Consider the following 18,848-nt stretch of genomic DNA (forward strand, 5'->3'; position numbering starts at 1 on the left):
TGTGGTACCATCTAATGCTGAGCTATTCAGAGTGAGTTCAGGTTATGCTGAGAAGAAGGAAAGAGTGGTAAAGTAATTAACATCCTTTTTTTGTTTACTACTTCTTAAGATTTTAGCAGTTTCTTATGCAATTGCCTGTTCTTGTTCTTAAATAACGGCTTAATGTTGTTTTTAAGGCCACAGTACTTTGCACACTTACCTGGGAGTAAGCACCATAGAATATTTTGAGTAACCATACTTAGAATTTTACCTTTTAAAAAAGGTTTTCTGGAATTGCAGAAAAACATTTTATTCGGTTTTTTTAAAAAAAAAACAATATTAAGCGATCTACCTATAAGTTAAACAAAGCAGTGTTAATTTCAGAACAAATTTGTATATCAGATCTAATTTGGGTAAGCAAAAAACAAACAAACAGTTAAGTCAGTAGTGTTTAGGTAAGTAAATGAGGTGGGTGTTTTTTGTTTCATTTCCTCACTCTGGGTTGTTTAGCATTATTTATTATTGTTTACTGTTTTGGTTTAGAGGAGATTGCTTTAAGAACTGCAGAGGTTGCTCAGCTTTCCCCTCAAGTATTATCTGAAGACGTCATCTGCTTAGACAGCACCAGCAGTGGCAGTGAGGATGACTCCAAAGGAAGACTCCATAGCATTAAAGATGGTAAGAACAGATAGTAATCACTTGACATTCTCTCACTGTGCCCAACAACAGTTTCGTATCCCCTGTCTCCATGCAGCCCCAGCCCCACCTCTAATGCTGTTCCAGAGAGTCTCTCAGCCCTCTAAAAAGCTGGGTGTGTGTGAGGACGCTGAGAAGGGGGAATTGGTGAATATCCCTCATCTCCTCCAGCAGAGCTCTCTGTAAATAGAGTGCCACCCATGGGTAGTTTGAATCCAGACTAGTTTATAGATGAATATATTTAATATATTATAGAGTTGATAGTTGCATAATGTATGTAGGTCCATATTTATTTGCATAAGCCACTAGTTATTGCAATTTGTGTACAAAAATGCAAACATGAACACAATTTAACAGGTAAAATTTACATAGTAAATTTAAAAGCACCAGCCATTGCAATTTGTTTATAAAGTACAAATATATATAAATACAAATGAAACAGGTACGATTTCTAAACAAAATTAAAATTAAAAATCAGTTGAAAACTGCATAGTTGTGGCCCTTATCTTAATGTCATTAGATATAATTTTTGCTGTCACTAGCTTACCCTCATCTCCGCCAAGCTAAGCAGTTGGCTCCTTACCTCTCTCGCCCTGACCTAGCCACTGTGATCCACGTGACGGTCACCTCCAGACTGGATTATTGTAACTCGCTCTACGTGGGGCTGCCCTTGAGACTGACCCAGAAACTCCAGCGGGTGCAGAATGCTGCAGCGAGACTCCTTATGGGGTCTTCGCTTAGAGATCACATTCATCCGGTGCTATACCAGCTGCACTGGCTCCCGGTGGAGTACAGGATCAGGTTTAAGGTGCTGGTTTTAACCTTCAAAGCCCTATATGGCCTAGGACCCTTGTACCTACGGGACCGCCTCTCCTGGTATGCCCCACAGAGGAACTTACGGTCTTCAAATAAAAACACCTTGAAGGTCCCAGGCCACAGAGAGGTTAGGCTGGCCTCAACTAGAGCCAGGGCTTTTTCGGCTGCGGCTCCAACCTGGTGGAACGCTCTGTCACAAGAGACAAGGGCCCTGCAGGACTTGACATCTTTCCGCAGGGCCTGCAAGGCAGAGCTGTTCCACCTGGCCTTTGGTCAGGGCGCAGCCTGACTCCCTCCTTTGGCAATCTTTACAAAACTTTAGTTTATGGTTGCCATCAATTTTGATTTTAATTACTTTTTATAATGTTTTTATAATGTTGTACTGTTTTAGTGTTGTTGCCGCCCTGAGCCCGGCTTCGGCTGGGGAGGGCGGGATATAAATAAAATTTATTATTATTATTATTATTATTATTATTATTATTATTATTATCCTGATTTGCAAGGAAAAACCAGCTGAATCTCAGCTGAATGCCTCAGTTGAGATAATAGTGCTGGGGTAATTAATTCTTTACATATGTCTCTCTATGAAGAGCAAAACAACAGTGCATGGGCCACTGTTTCTGTACTACCATCACCACATGAACATGCAGTTATGGAAGGAAGTTCTCTTAAAGCAACCATCAAATATTGCTGAAAGTAGCACATTTCGTCATGCACTCAAGAAAGGTCTATGTCAGGCTTCCTCAGCCTCGGCCCTCCAGATGTTTTTGGCCTACAACTCCCATGATCCCTAGCTAGCAGGACCAGTGGTCAGGGATGATGGGAATTGTAGTCTCAAAACATCTGGAGGGCCGAGGTTGAGGAAGCCTGGTCTATATTTTAGAATCACTATATCATGTAGATAAACCAGCATTGTATTGGAGGCTAGTTGAAAAACAGTCATACCAGGGACATAGTTTCTTATTGCAGGCAAATTGTTCCATTCAGTATCAAACTGGCATTGCCTCAATAGGTCTTTTGCTTTTCTGAGACCTAAACTTGGTTGTTGTGAATAACCAAGAAATCATAACCTTAAATTGATGTCTTTCATCGAACTGCTTTTGTTTGAATCAAGTGGGAAGCAATCCAGCAGGGGTGAAATTAAACAAGAGCCAAAAGTCAAAGATTCTGATCCAGGCCTGTGTGGCAGTAGAGAGGAGACCAACTTCAAATTGCACAGCACCACAATATATCAATGAATAGATTGACTTGTAGATGGATATCTATTTCTGATTTTTGCATCTGTAAAATCACTGACATGAAAATTACACTTTGTCTTTTACTTGATCTCTCCACGTACTCTGTAATTATTTCATGAAAGCAGTGCTCATGTGTCTTCATTTTCTTTCTTTTTTCTCATTTATCTCACTCTAGTTGAAAGTAGAGCAAAATGAAAGAATTGCAAGATAGTTTAATATTCATTTATTGGGTATGCCTGCACTAAGTTTGTTAGCATGATTAGTTACATTTTTTTAACCTTCATAATTTATTACTTTGCTTAGTTTTCTATTCTAGAGAGAAGAGGAAATGAAGGCACAGGAATAGATAGTTCAATATGAACATTACAAATGAGATAAAAATACGATGGAGGTGCTAATCTCCCACGTCTGGTTGTCTTACAGAAGTGATAGAATTAAGTTCAGGAGAAGATGAATCCCTTCAGATTGTAGACAGCAGTGACTCTGGCAATGAAGGGGATGAAGATGCTTCTGAAGAGAGCAGTGGCGCTCACGTGAACGATGCTCTAAACCAGTTAGATGCTTCAGGACAAGTAATTGTCAACATCAACCACCCACCAAATGAAGAAGACATTTACCTGGCTCCTCAACTTGCACGAGCTGTAAAACCACACCAGGTACTGGAGATCTTCAGTCTGGACATAAAAAGGACTTCAGCAACTTTCTTTTCAGAAGCTGTACTTTGGTGTAACATGCACTGATAAATCTCAGCCCTTGTAGTGTTGCATATGTATGTGACGAAATGCATATACAGCCTAGCAGTTTGTTGCATTCCCACCCATAATCTCTTTGACATTGTTTGTTACTCTTTCTAGATTGGTGGTATCCGCTTCCTGTATGATAATCTGGTGGAATCCTTGGAAAGATTTAAAACCAGCAGTGGGTTTGGCTGTATCTTAGCTCATAGCATGGGGCTGGGCAAGACCCTCCAAGTCATCTCTTTTTTGGATGTACTTTTCCGGCACATTGAGGCGAAGACTGTCCTAGCCATTGTACCCGTAAGTAGACTGAGCAGAAGAGTGTGTTGGTTCTGTTTGTGTGGGTGTTGGAGGGAGGAGGGAGGGCCCTTCAAAACTGAGAGCAAGCTCTGATGTCTCTTGGCTTCCATTTCCCACCACTTAATTATACCCATTTTAGGATTACATAGAGAGGCTCAGTTCTTGCACTGAGGAGCAGATGGAGGAGGTACTATGTGGTCTTCCTTAGCTGTCCCCTCCCTGTTTACCGTCACAACTCCCTCCCTCCCTCTCTCTCTCTCCCTCTTTCTCTCTTACACACACACTCTCTTACTTGAGAAGACTTGTATTTGTTACATCCTTTAAAAACCACTTGAGTGTTACATGTGAATAAATACTTGCATGAACTTGAACCTGAAAAGCTCATTTTGTCCTTGAATGCTCAGTGTTCTGTGGTCTTAGCTTCAGAATCCTTACTGGTGTGTCTCATACTTCCCATCACCCTCTTTTCTTACAGGTAAACACTCTTCAAAACTGGCTAGCAGAGTTCAACATGTGGCTTCCAGCACCAGAAGCCCTTCCTGCTGACTATGATCCAAAAGAGATTCAGCCTCGTACCTTCAAAGTCCATATCTTGAATGATGAACACAAGTAAGTGCAATTAATACACTTACACAGGTGTTGTGTAGAGCTGTTGCTGCTGTTTATACCCTGCCTTTTGACCCTTGAAGGTCCTCAAAGCAGCTTGTATAAGTGAACAAAACTGCTTAAATAAACCTCCGTATGCAAAATGGCTGATAAAAATTAATGTAACAGTAAATATAACAGGTAAAATCAGAAAAGCACCTTTCATTAAACCATCACCATAGGGCTTATAGGCACATTATTTTAGTTAACATAATGTATATTTTGCTTGATTGTAGTAAAACCTCTAAGCAGCTTACAAGGAAATTTTTAATTATCAATAGCAAAGTTAAAAATAAGTAATTAAAACCATTTAAAAGATGATGAAATTTAATATTGGACTAAAAAGCAATTAAAAGACATCAACACCTGTGTGTTCAGATAGGCATTTCTAAACAAAATGTTTTAAGCAGGCACTGAAAAGAGTACAGTGAAGGTGTCTGTCTGAAGTCAGTAGACAGGGAGTTACAAAACGTAGGTGCCACACATTACAGGGGACCCTCTGGATACGTAACTTTCAGGTTATGAATGCAGCAAACCTGGAAGTGTATTCTTCTGGGTTTCGCCACGCTCGTATTGGTACGTTTTATTTTGTTTTTCTCTACAGGACCACAGCAGCTCGTGCCAAAGTGGTAACTGATTGGGTGACTGATGGTGGCGTGTTGCTGATGGGTTATGAGATGTATCGTCTCCTTTCATTGAAGAAATCCTTTGCCACAGGCAGAAGGAAAAAAAGCAAAAAGCAGACTGGCCCTGTAATTATAGATTTGGATGAAGAGGATCGTCAGCAGGAGCTTTTAAAAGGTTCAGAGACTTTTGTCTTTTAAAACTCTTAATTTTACTTCCATTTTAAGAGATGCAATCCTTAGATAGTTATTTTTACTAATATGTGGACACAGGAAAATTATTAACCAAAAATTGTTTAGAAACAGAGGCCCTATTATATTTATCTCTAACATGGATTGAATGGACATGTGTTCTGTGAAGTGTCTCACTGGGAATTTTAAACAAGAGCCGTGGTAATCATCGCCTAAGCCACTGAAGTAGGTTTCAGTGTCCTTCTGTCACCAGTGTCCTCCGTCAGATTGGAATGGCTATCACTACAGTCCATTCATGTTTTCTGACCCACACATTTTCCGTTACTGGATTTTTACATTTTTTTGCATTAAATCAAGAATTGTGAACAACAGCTTCCTGTGTTGCTTTTTTTCCATTCAGGAATCGAGAAAGCTTTGTCCCGCCCTGGGCCAGATGTGGTCATCTGTGATGAGGGACATCGGATAAAGAATTGCCATGCTAGCACCTCTCAGGCCTTGAAGAGCATCCGATCTCGGCGACGGGTGGTACTCACTGGCTACCCTCTGCAGAACAACCTAATTGAGTATTGGTGTATGGTGGACTTTGTCCGTCCTGACTTTCTTGGTACCCGGCAGGAGTTCAGTAACATGTTTGAGCGCCCCATCCTGAATGGACAGTGTATCGATAGCACCCCTCAGGATGTTCGCCTCATGAGGTATCGCAGTCACGTCCTGCACAGCCTGCTGGAGGGCTTTGTACAAAGGTGAGGCCACATCAGATTGCCAGCACCTTAGGTTTTTTCCAACAATTCTTTTGAACTTTGTGCTGAGCCACATCGTTGAGTACTGCTAGTCAGTTCAGTAAATTGGACTTTTGGATCTGAAAACAGAAACCTATCATGATCAGCTAAAGAGTTTAGGGAAGCTTTTAATGTTTAATAGATTACTGTATTTTAATCTTCTGTTGGAAGCTGCCCAGATGGGCAGGGTAGAAATTATTATTATTATTATTATTATTATTATTATTATTATGTCTGCTGGGTCAGAACCTACCATCATCAGAGAAATGATGCTATGTCAGAGTTAGAAACGAATTATTTTGAAGGTTGACCATTGTTTCTTGAGTTGGTATTTTGTCAAATTGTTGAATTTCATTTGTGAGTTGAGACATGATTCTTGAGGTTTCCACTTTTAAGTTTTATGTAATAAGGTGCAATGTGCCACACAGGGAAGGCTGCTCCAGCAATCTCATTTTGATGTACATGCTATTAAATCTTGGTGCAATGTTGTGAATAGCAGCCTGCTTGTGTAACACTTTCCATCCAAGCCTATGAACGTAATTTACAAAGATCTGACAGTTGCAAGTTCAGTTTGAGTTGTATATTACTATAGATTAAATATTTACTCAAATTTCCAATTGGGAAGTTATACTTCCTTGGTAACAAACCCAGAGGCACGGCTCAAATCTTGCAGTGGCCTAAGAAAAACAATTGTCCACTTCCATCAATGAGCTTAAACAACAAAGCATCTTGTGGTTCCCTCGAGAAGTACAAATTTATTATGCCATAAGCTTTTATGGCTTACAGTCTATTGCACCCGATGCAGTTGTAGTCCGTGAATGCTCATTTCAGGGGGGCCTAACCCTTTTTGAGCAGAGGATTGACCCATGCTGCATGTCAAAATGGATGTGACCAAAGAGTAAAAGTGGCAATGGTGAATAATTATAAAGATTTTTTTAAAAATAACATTTTTGTTTGTGAGGGTGTGTGTCAACACCCCTTTTTTGCATTATAGAATCACAGCAGGGAACTTGCTGGAATGTTCAGCATTTTTTAAAAATTAGAAATTGTGGCGGGAGCTTGAAGGGACACAAATTACCTTTTGGCAGCAGTACATCACAACAGGGGACCTATGGGAGTAATCATAATTATAATATAATATAATATAATATAATATAATATAATATAATATAATAATAATATAATATAATATAATATAATATAATATAATATAATATAATATAATATAATATAATATAATATAATTAATATAATATGTTTAAACACATTTCAAAGTAATTCTTATTTTTAAAAAAGTGGAGGGGACTTCTGGCATCATGACATCGCAGTAAGAAATACATAGGAACAGGCAATATTTTTAAAAAAGCTAATTAAAACATTTTCTTAAAATGACAAATTTGGGAGGGCACTTAGGGCCACAGAGAAGCTTTTTGGGAGGAGGGTGGCAGGTACAGTGCCTAGGCTAGGAACCCCCAGCTTCTACCATGATGAATTTTGAAGTCTTTGTGATGCCACAGGACTCTAAATAACCTAAGAAAGGTCCTGCTGGATCAGGCCAGTGGCCCATCTAGTCCAGCACCCTGTTCTCACAGTGGCCAACCAGACACCTGTGGGAAACCAGGGAACAGAACCTGAGCGCAACAGTGCTTTTCTCCACTTGCGATTTCCAGTCACTGGTACTCAGAGGCATATTATCTCCCAGCAGTGGAAGTACAGCATTGTGGCAAGTAGAGACTTAACATGGGTAACCCCCCTGGAAATTACAAGTATGTTTCTCATGCTTGAGATCCTGTCATTATCGTTAATAAATCACACACAAAGTTAGGTGATCTGTGCTTTCCCTCCTCAGTAGCATAACAGGAAAGTCACATTTTGTTCTTAGGTTCACTGCAGAGATTCCAGTCTGAGCACTCCCTCTCCTGACCTTCTTTTTCTTGGCTGATTTTGTAGGCGAGGGCACAATGTCCTGAAAGTTCAGCTTCCCTACAAGGAAGAGCATGTCATCTTAGTACGTTTGTCAAAGATCCAGCGGGCTCTTTACACTGAGTTCATGAACCGGTTTCGTGATGCAGGCAACAGTGGCTGGCTGGGACTGAATCCACTCAAGGCTTTCTGTGTCTGTTGTAAGGTATGTCTAAATAGGAAAGAGACAGATGGTTTGTGTGGAGTCCATGGAAAGGGCAGGAAATCTATACACATGTATTGGTGTTCTATAGCATTGTGGTGATACTGAATAGCACAGCTGTCCTCTTTTAAGACCAAGCTCTTACTGGGAAGTACGGAACATTTCCTGAGTGAGAATGATTTGTGTTATGGTGGTTTGGCTTGAAGTGTCTTGATTATAGTTCTTTGTCTGACCACAGACTAATTAGTAGCGTGAGAAGATGTGTGACACACTTCCTTTTGAGAAGCTCAGTAGTCAAGCATCTTGCTTTGCAAGCAGAAGATCCCGGGCTGCAATTCCACGTACTTTTCGTGGAATTGCTGTTTCCCATTCTCAGCCCCTTGATTAGAGCAACATATGGCTAGAAATAAAGTAAATAGTCACCACCTAGACATTAATAAATGGAATTTCTGAAGTATTTTAGGCTAAATAGTTGCAAAGTAACCTGCCATTTCCTTTCAGATCTGGAATCATCCTGACGTGCTATATGAAGCATTACAAAAAGAGAATTTGGCCAATGAGCAGGACCTGGATGTGGATGACCTTGGCACGGCCAGTACCAATTCACGCTGCCAGTCACAGGGAATGAAAGTCAAAACGGAGAACAATGCTTTGGCATCACCAATTGGGGAAGCGACCAACAGCAAATACATTCAGGGCATTGGCTTCAATCCCTTTCAGGAAAGAGCCAATCAGGTTGTAACATATGAGTGGGTGAGTACCAGCATCAAAACTTCCAATGTGACTGATTCCTCCCTCCCTTTTCCTCAAGCATAAAGAAGGATTCTTAGGTTGGGACAGGCTTTTTTAGGATACTGCGCACTGTTTGGTTCTGGTAATTTTGCCAATGTTTCCTGGAATAATCGGCCAATGTGCTGCTTCTCAAATGCTTAATCCAATCCAATATGTACTTGGTTCTGAAATCATACATAACAGTATACATGCGTCTGTCTGTCTCTGCTGTGAGTCACCACTTTAGTTGGGGTATCTCATGCTAATAATCCCCAGGTATGAAAGACCAGGGTGGATATTAAATTATCTGTCACGGGATCAGTTATTATGTTTTGCCTCTTTTCGAATGACTTGTGACATAATGTTGTGTGAAAGATTTGTTTCTGAATAAAAAGTGTGTTTTTCACATGTCTTTTAGGAGGTTAGGGAGTATTAAGTAGTGAATTGGTGAACTGGGATACAGCAGCAAACTCTGTTCACGATGGTACTGAATGTTCCCATTTTACCCACAGGCGAAAGACATCCTTTGTGATTACCAGACAGGAGTTTTGCAAAATTCACCTAAGATGGTGTTGCTGTTTCATCTTGTGGACGAGAGTGTGAAACTTGGAGACAAATTATTAGTCTTCAGGTACGGGGCAATTACAGTACTTTAGATCTTGTTCCTGCTGTAGATTCTTGCTAAATGTGACTAAATACTATTGACTCCAATCCAGCTGTTTATAAAAAACAGACCTTAAAGCAGGTTTCTCAGTAATCCTGGGCAACAAAGTCCGCAGCCACGAAATTAAAAGACACCTGCTCCTTGGGAGAAAGGCAATGGCAAACGTAGACAACATCTTAAAAAGCAGAGACATCACCTTGCCAACAAAGGTCCGTATTGTAAAAGCCATGGTTTTCCCAGTAGTGATGTATGGAAGCGAGAGCTGGACCATAAAGAAGGCTGATTGCCGAAGAATTGATGCTTTTGAATTATGGTTCTGGAGGAGACTCTTGAGAGTCCCATGGACTGCAAGAAGATCAAACGTATCCATTCTTAAGGAAATCAGCCCTGAGTGCTCACTGGACGGACAGATCCTGAAGCTGAGGCTCCAATACTTTGGCCACCTCATGAGAAGAAAAGACTCCCTGGAAAAGACCCTGATGTTGGGAAAGATTGAGGGCACAAGAAGAAGGGGACGACAGAGGATGAGATGGTTAGACAGTGTTCTTGAAGCTACAAACATGAGTCTGACCAAACTGCGGGAGGCAGTGGAAGACAGGAGTGCCTGGCGTGCTCTGGTCCATGGGGTCACGAAGAGTCGGACACGATTAAACGACTAAACAACAACAACAATGTTTTCTTCACAAATTCATGGCGGCCAGTGAAGAACGCTTACAGCCCCCTGGCCATTCTGGGGCCTAGGAAAGTGACCACATTACTGCTGTCCTTTAAAGAGCTACGCTGGTTGTTACTTGGTTTTGAGGCATAATTCGATGTGCTGATGTTACCATTTACATCCCTAAATCACCTATGCCTAGTTATTTGTTAGAAACACCATTCTCATATGTTCCTCCCAGTGTTCCGAGGGGGCCCTATTGCAAAAGCTCTTGATGTCTGAAGTATAATGGGCCTTCTCAGTTGTGGCATCCCATCCATCCCATCCTTTATCCAGGGATTCCTGCTTTTTTATGTTTTTCATAAAATGATGAAGCTTCTCTTCTGAAGTTCAACAAGCTTGTTAGATTTCGGGTAGTAAGATTTAGATTCAAGCGCTGGCCCCTGGCCTCTTGAGTGAGATGGGCGCACAACCCCAGAGTCTGTCAAGACTGGCCCGTACGGGCAGGGGTACCTTTACCTTTACGGGGGACGCAGGTAGCGCTGTGGGTTAAAGCCTCAGCGCCTAGGACTTGCCGATCGAAAGGTCGGCGGTTCGAATCCCTGCGGCGGGGTGCGCTCCCGCTGCTCGGTCCCAGCGCCTGCCAACCTAGCAGTTCGAAAGCACCTCCGGGTGCAAGTAGATAAATAGGGACCGCTTACCAGCGGGAAGGTAAACGGCGTTTCCGTGTGCGGCTCTGGCTCGCCAGATGCAGCTTTGTCACGCTGGCCATGTGACCCGGAAGTGTCTCCGGACAGCGCTGGCCCCTGGCCTCTTGAGTGAGATGGGCGCACAACCCCAGAGTCTGTCAAGACTGGCCCGTACGGGCAGGGGTACCTTTACCTTTACCTTTATGTTTTGGTCGTTCTGCAGGATAATTGTAATACTGATTTTATTGTAAGCTGCCTTTGACCAAAAAGAGAAGTATTTAATGTAAATCTGCTTTTTGATATGGCAAATCCACTGGGTTGGGTCCAGGCTCACTTATTCCTAGAGATGACTCCCTTGAACTTGTTAGCCAACTATGGCTGCAGTCCTAACCCCACTTGCCCTTGGAACAAGTCCCTGCGGTATTCAGCAGAACTTATTTCTGAGTAGACTTTGTTAGGATTGTGCTGAAAGTCTGAATCCATCCATTGTTTGTTCTGTCCTCAATTGATAGCATAACATTTTCTATTTTCATCATTCTTTCAAATATATTTAAAAAATAAAGAGCCTTGGATTCCTGCCTGTGCCTCATGCATGTGTTGCAGATGAGAAGTGTGCTAAATTATGTGAAATAGAACATTGTGTATTGTAAGGTGCCAGTGCAGACTAGCTTTTGCACTTGTAAATAGGATCTCCTTTTTTCTATTCAAATTATACTGTGGATTTTTAAAAATCTTTCATTTGCTCTTCTGAGTGGAGTTCTTTGTCTCTTGCAGCCAAAGCCTTTCCACGTTGTCTGTCATTGAGGATTTCTTGGCAAAGAGACCAGTGCCTTCTCTCCCAGGCTTGGAATCACAAGGAACCCATAATTGGGTCCGAAATGTGAATTATTATCGTAAGTACAGCGTGTCCTTCCATCATCTGGAGTACTAACGGTTTACAGCTGGGCTGATCTTCCTGAAAATGTATCCATTTTCTCTAGTTTGTCTGCAACCTTTTCTGTTGTTTCCTATGGAGATGTGCATGGATCCACCTTCATTTTCAGACGAACTGCTTGCAGGCATTTGTTTGGTTTTGGATAGAAGTAGTTTATTTTGATGCTTGAGCATTTTCCCCCTCCTATGTCAATGTCACATGGATATTATCAAACAAGCAAAACCTTGCAATTGCCCATAATTGTTTTATTTTAATGGATGTTGTGGGATTTTTATTTTTATTTAAAAACACACATTTTGTATGCATTTTCCACTGGGTAGGTCTGGATGGTAGTACTTCAGCCTCCGAGAGGGAGCGGCTGATAAACCAGTTCAACGACCCCAGCAACACTTCGGTTTCACTCTTCCTTCTTTCCACACGGTAAGTTGCGTCTAATGAGGTATTTGCCACCAAGAATCCTTGGCATTTGATCCAGTTGAAAAGATGGCCTTAAGACCTTTTAGAAACCTGTGGAGGTTTGCACTAATCATTCCATAGTTATCTTCAGAAGTTATTGCTAACATCCAATTAACATTTTATACCAGGATTTTGAGCAAAAGCAACAGCCCCCACTTAAGATATGATTCCCAGGCAGAATAGAATGTGTGTGTGTGTGTGTGTGTGTGACCTCCTTCTCTGCAAGGGGACATTTACCAGCAGCAGCTCTGCAGGGAGCTTCCTGGATGACTTACGTTTTGATAGTTTGATTGGGATATTTATTAATGATTTTTGTATCATTGTAGCTTGTAAGCTGCATTAGAAAGATTTGCATCCTGTATAGGAAAAATATATACCGTATTTTTTGCTCTATAAGACTCACTTTTTCCCTCCCAAAAAATAAGGGGAAATGTGTGTGCGTCTTATGGGGCGAATGCAGGCTGCGCAGCTATCGCTGAAGCCAGAACAGCAACAGGGATTGCTGCTTTCACTGCGCAGCGATCCCTCTTGCTGTTCTGGCTTCTGGGATTCAGAATATTTTTTTCTTGTTTTCCTCCTCCAAAAACTAGGTGCGTCTTGTGGTCTGGTGCATCTTATAGTGCGAAAAATACGGGTAATTTATTTAGGAGACCACTGTAAGCAGATGAAAACATTAGCAGGGTTTAAATAACACTTGTAATGTAAACAAGTACGGTGGACATTATGGACAGATTTAAAAAATGAGTTATACAATATGCAGTTGAAAATGTTGACAGTAAGACCCAAGGAGGGGATGGAGGGAAGTCTAGAGATTCAGAGAAATCCTTCAATGTTGATATTTATTTGGTATTGTTATAACTCTACACTTGTAAAATCAAATAATTTTATTATTTTCAAAAAGAAGATGAAAGATTTGCATCCTGAAATGCAGGATATAAATAATGGTAACAAATGAATGAATATTTTATATATTTTTAGAGCTGGATGTTTGGGTGTGAATCTGATCGGTGCAAACAGGGTGATAGTATTTGATGCCTCCTGGAATCCATGCCATGATGCCCAGGCAGTATGTCGGGTGTATCGTTATGGGCAGAAGAAGCCTTGCCACATTTATCGATTAGTTTCCGATTACACCCTGGAGAAGAAAATATATGACCGCCAGATCTCCAAACAAGGGATGTCAGGTGGGTCAAATCTTCACATGTCTCCACCAAATCACCCCTGTCTTTTAGCCTCTGAAATGGGTTTTCGGTTGCTTCCTGGTTTTCTTCTTTCTTCTTGTGTTTGCAAGTGCCTGCCCTTACGTATGTCACCACGCAAGGAATGTTATTGGAGGTCCAAATGCAACAAGAGCAGCAGTTCTTCCTCATTTTGGATCTATGTATGTTTTATTTATGGGACGCGGGTGGCGCTGTGGGTTAAACCACAGAGCCTAGGGATTGCTGATCAGAAGGTCGGCAGTTCAAATCCCCGCGATGGGCTGAGCTCCCGTTGCTCGGTCCCAGCTCCTGCCAACCCAGCAGTTCGAAAGCATGTCAAAGTGCAAGTAGATAAATAGGTACCGCTCTAGAGGGAAGGTAAACGGCGTTTCTGTGCACTGCTCTGGTTCGCCAGAAGCAGCTTAGTCATGCTGGCCACATGGCCCGGAAGCTGTATGCCGGCTCCCTCGGCCAATAAAGCACAATGAGCACTGCAACCCCAGAGTCGTCCGCAACAGGACCTAATGGTCAGGGGTCCCTTTACCTTCTTTATGTTTTATTTAGATCGTGTTGTGGATGACTTGAATCCGGTGTTGAACTTTACCCGGAGAGAGGTGGAGAATTTGCTACACTTTGTGGAAGAGGAACCCGAAGCTGTCCAGCATTCATTCAGCCCAAACAAGATCATGGAATCTGTCTTGCAGCTGGCCTGTCTCAAGTACCCTCACCTCATCACCAAGGTTAGGAGGGAAGGGGAAAACCCACTATTTCCCTAATCTTTATTTTGCAACCCTGACCCATCTGCTTGTCAATAACTTCAAGGTGTCAAAGCCACATGGTTCTCATCTTGAGAAAGCCTGCTGTTGATGTAATCTTGTTCCCATGTAACGCTAAGCCAAACTATGGCATAGCACAAATAAATCCAATTGCAGGTTCCTGGAGAGGAGGTAGTAGCTGCTTTGCTCCTTCCTGGTCATTTTGCTGCTGTGTTGTGCTGATATAAGTTATGGGTTGGCTTAGTGTGTAATCTGAACTTGGCTATAACCGAGGCATCTCCTGTGTTTCCTGCAGATAACTTGAACCTCTTTCTCCTTGCTATAACAAGGACTTGGTCCTTTTAAATAACCAGCACCTGACAATCAGAGGCAGCATTTCACAGTAATGCAATTGATATTACACACTCTTTGAGGAGACAAGCTGTGCCAAGCCTTAATTTACTATACAGTGATACCTCTGGTTGCAGATGGGAACCGTTCTGGAGGTCCGGTTGGATCCCGAGGTTTCCGCAACCTGAGGACCACTTCTGCACATGGCGAAACCCAGTCAAATACTTCTGGGTTTGCCGCTTTCACATCCTGAAGTTTACGTAACAAGAGGTGCTACTGTAATTTGAAGTACTGGTACATGATTTTAGCTGCTAGGCTAGCATCACATGCTAATAACATACTTCTCCTGTGGTGTTACAGCTCATAATTCATCTGGAGAGAGCAAAACACCAAGCCTGGGTTTGGATGATGTACTAAGCCAAACCACGTAGAGCAGCAGCAGAATAACCAGAGGAAGAGCAAAGCAGTTGCAGTCTTTCCAAGACCCAACCAAATACTCCTAGCCTTTGCAGGGAGGGTAAAATACCAGTTATATAAAATAAACCCTATTGGCTCCCAGTTTTTTCATACGAAGATGGATAGGTTACGAAAGGGACACGGGTGGCGCTGTGGTCTAAACCACTGAGCCTTGGGCTTGCCGATCAGAAGGTCGACGGTTTGAATCCCCGCTACGGGGTGAGCTCCTATTGCTCGGTCCCTGCTCCTGCCAACCTAGCAGTTCGAAAACACGTCAAAGTGCAAGTAGATAAATAGGTACTGCTCTGGCAGGAAGGTAAATGGCGTTTCCGTGCGCTGCTCTTGTTTCGCCAGAAGCGGCTTAGTCATGCTGGCCACATGACCCGGAAAAACTGTCTGCAGACAAATGCCAGCTCCCTTGGCCTGTAAAGCGAGATGAGCGCCACAACCCCAGAGTCATCTGTGACTGGACTTAACTGTCAGGGGTCCTTTACTTTTACCTTTTGGATAGGTTAGTGGTATCCTATAACAGGAGGGTAGGATAGCTGCCATTCTTTCACCCTGTGTTTTTGTGGTACTTTTGATTTAAAAAAAGAGTTCTTAAAATGATACTTCCCATTGTTGTTACCACAGGAGCCTTTTGAGCATGAGTCGCTGCTGATTGACCGTAAAGAACACAAGCTCACCAAGGCAGAGAAGAAAGCAGCCAAGAAGAGCTACGAGGAAGAGAAACGTGCATCCGTCCCATACACCCGTCCATCCTACGCTCAGTATTACCCAGCCACTGACCAGAGCCTGACAAACATACCCGCCTTCAGTCAGAGGAACTGGTAGGTAAACCCTTTCCTTTCTGTATGTAACGTTCAAGGCGAATGGCATCTTCTGATCTGCCCCAGCCCCTGCTTCTTGGCAATCGTTTTCTGGCTCTTAGAACATGGGGCAAAGAAGTTAACCGGTAACTCTGAACAATTAGTGATGACTGGGGAAAATCAAATTAAACAGCATTCTGTTGTGATGGGACAGTCAGTCAATCGCTTCTCGGCCTTTTGGCTAAGATCAAGTGTAGTGATGGGACAGTCAGTACAGTATTCAAAGTACGTATACATCATATGGATTGAGCAATAAGGTACACTTTCCCCCTGAGATTTTCAGGATACTTTGATACTGATTTCTTGTTGCATTTTTTGCACCAAGTCAAATACCAAAACTGCCTATGAAGCGCCCCAGAAATTGTGGAATTTAATATGTGGTTGGGGACTCAGCCTATGTCATATATACTCATGTTACTCCATAATCTGGAATTATTTCCTCTTCAGGCCCCTTTTCTCTGCATGTGGATTATGAAAGTGATGATGGTGTCACACATTGATTATTATTATTATTTTGGGGGGGGGTACTTTGATCCTCCAGATGACAATGAACTCAAACTCCCATCAACTCCAGCCAGCATAGCCAGCAGTTAGGAAGGATGGGAATTGTAGTCCAAAAAATCTGGGTAGCCATATCCCTGGTGATAGGGCATTAGGTGGACAATGGAGTGGATGGTTCCATGTTGTAGTAAGAAGCTATTGAGCCCCTTCCAACTCTGTGCTTCTGTGAAGTGCTGATTCCTTCCTTTCTTTCCCCCCCATAGGCGACCAAGCCTCAAAGGTGAAGAGAGGCCGGTGGCAAGCGTACGTCCCGTTCAGTCCACTCCCATTCCTATGATGCCGCGCCATGTGCCGTTGGGCAGTATGGGATCAGCATCAGTTTCCAATCCTGGCATCAACTTTCCCATCAATTACTTGCAGCGAGCTGGTGTCCTCGTACAGAAGATTGTCACCACAACAGGTCAGTTGCTTTCCAGCTTTATTGGAAATGGAAGTTGCTGCAAAGGGGAGTCGTTAAAGTGAAATGTGTTGCTAGCCCTCTGATGTTAAAACTGACCATATAAGGCAGCTGTCGTTAACCTTTCAAGGCCAGGACCTGCCTTATAATATGCCTGCTTTTGATTAGTTATACCTGCATGTCCATCTCTTATTTTTGCCCTAGGAATATCAGGGCTCCTGTACCTTCAATAGCTGCACAGGAGATGGAATTTCGGTAGATGCTGCTTGTCATGCAAGCGAGAGAAAATATTTGCCTTTTGAAAATTCCATCTTTTGCACAGCCATTAAAGGTACTAGAGGTCTGTGTGCTTTCCAACCTTCCTCTTAAAAACAAAACAAAATATCTGGAAAGAGAGAGAAAATGATAGTGATGCCACGGCTGCAACATACCTTAGGTGAGTCTCGCTTGGTGTGACTCGCTTGTGGATCTCAACACACCAGCTGAATAACAAAGGTATAAGTATATAAGTATTCATTCCCAGAAGTAAATGTTTTTTCTCATACACTTATTTTGAAAAGTAAATAAATGCTGCTTTCACATTTTACAGAGTGCATTTCAGCTTTTGTTTAACTGGTGGCCCTGTGTGAGCTGGGGCTATTGGGAGCTGCAGTCCAAAAACTGAGGCAGATGCTTGGAAGCATTTATTCACTTGTTTTCTGGCTGAATTTTCCTTTGTAAATGTACACAATGTGTCACATATGTACTGTTTGCTCCACTTCAGATATAGTGATCCCAGGTACAAACACTTCCACTGACGTGCAGGCAAGGATCAGTGCTGGAGAGAGCATCCACATTATCCGTGGAACTAAAGGTAAATAAAAAAACCCTGTCTTTCTTGGGCAAAGAAAATGTGTATCCATTTCTCAGTTTTTCTTTTATGAATTGAGATAGGTGAGGGGGCTGCTATGTTTTTGTATAGATAGGCAAGAAGAGGAGGCAAACTGTGTCACTACAGAGGTGTTAGGGAATCTACTACTGCAATAAATGCCTTTGAAGCCTAGTTCAGAAACCCCTTATCTCTCATTCAAACTGACCAGGGTCAGGCACACGCAGAGTTTGCTCCTCATGACCTTTGTTTGTGATTGACTGTTTAGTCTAACACATGGTGATATCACTCAGGAGGTCTTAATTGTCAGCTTCACAATTTTATCCTAGAATTTGAACAAGGAAATAAGAGAGTGTTGATGCTGTGTCTTTGTAGGAAGTTGATGAGCAAAGCTTTTCTTTCAAAACTTTACTTGCATTGTCTAGCATGTGTAGGCAATGCAGAAAGTGAAGGCGATTCTCTGTAATGTTGAACATAAGGGCGCCCTATTCAGCTGGTCATAAGTTTTCTTCTGGCTTACTTCTGACAACTTCCACCCATCTCTCATTTAGGGACATATATCCGGACCAGCGATGGACGAATCTTTGCTATTCGCACCACTGGCAAGCCAAAGGGCAGTGATGATCACCGCATGGTTGCCTCGGGTAAGATGCTTATTCTGGCAAGGATTTTCTTTAGGGATATCCTTTGGAGGTTTTAATTTACTTATTCATAACCCTCTCTTTTGGTTTAACAAACTCTCGGAAATAACTTACAATGTCAGCATAGGAAGCTGCCTTAAACTCAGTCGGACAATTCATAGAATTGCAGAGCTGAAAGGGAGCACTGGGATCATCTAGTCTAACCTGCTGCAATGCAGGGATCTTTTGCCCAACACGAGGCTTGAACCCACAATCCTAAGATTATGCTCTACCAGCTGAGCTATCCCTCATTTGTTTATCTAGGTCAGTATTCCCTACTCTGGCTGGCAGCAGCTCTCCAGGGTTTCAAACAGGGTCTCTCCCAGCCCTGCATGGAGACACCAGGGATTGAACTTGGAACCCTTTGCATGAAAAAACAGGTGCTCTACTACTGAGCCACAGCTCTTCGCCTA

The 18,848-nt window shown here is 42.4% G+C and overlaps 1 protein-coding gene across 8 annotated transcripts in view; it reads left to right on the plus strand.

Annotated features, from left to right (window-relative positions):
- Positions 1–18,848, plus strand: part of RAD54L2 (RAD54 like 2) — a 74,868-nt gene that overhangs the window by 48,524 nt on the left and 7,496 nt on the right. For all 8 annotated transcript variants that reach the window (XM_083726490.1, XM_083726489.1, XM_083726494.1 and 5 more), the window contains 17 exons: positions 523–657; positions 3,153–3,385; positions 3,584–3,766; positions 4,242–4,375; positions 5,016–5,212; positions 5,627–5,969; positions 7,956–8,133; positions 8,632–8,883; positions 9,414–9,532; positions 11,684–11,802; positions 12,164–12,263; positions 13,278–13,483; positions 14,063–14,238; positions 15,694–15,890; positions 16,694–16,890; positions 17,651–17,740; positions 18,307–18,399. In XM_083726490.1, coding sequence (XP_083582616.1) covers positions 523–657; positions 3,153–3,385; positions 3,584–3,766; positions 4,242–4,375; positions 5,016–5,212; positions 5,627–5,969; positions 7,956–8,133; positions 8,632–8,883; positions 9,414–9,532; positions 11,684–11,802; positions 12,164–12,263; positions 13,278–13,483; positions 14,063–14,238; positions 15,694–15,890; positions 16,694–16,890; positions 17,651–17,740; positions 18,307–18,399 — 2,952 coding nt within the window. The remainder of the gene's footprint in view (positions 1–522; positions 658–3,152; positions 3,386–3,583; positions 3,767–4,241; positions 4,376–5,015; positions 5,213–5,626; positions 5,970–7,955; positions 8,134–8,631; positions 8,884–9,413; positions 9,533–11,683; positions 11,803–12,163; positions 12,264–13,277; positions 13,484–14,062; positions 14,239–15,693; positions 15,891–16,693; positions 16,891–17,650; positions 17,741–18,306; positions 18,400–18,848) is intronic.

This window comes from Podarcis gaigeae (genome assembly GCF_964106915.1).
Source record: "Podarcis gaigeae genome assembly, chromosome: 2".
NCBI classification, from domain to species: Eukaryota; Metazoa; Chordata; class Lepidosauria; order Squamata; family Lacertidae; genus Podarcis; species Podarcis gaigeae.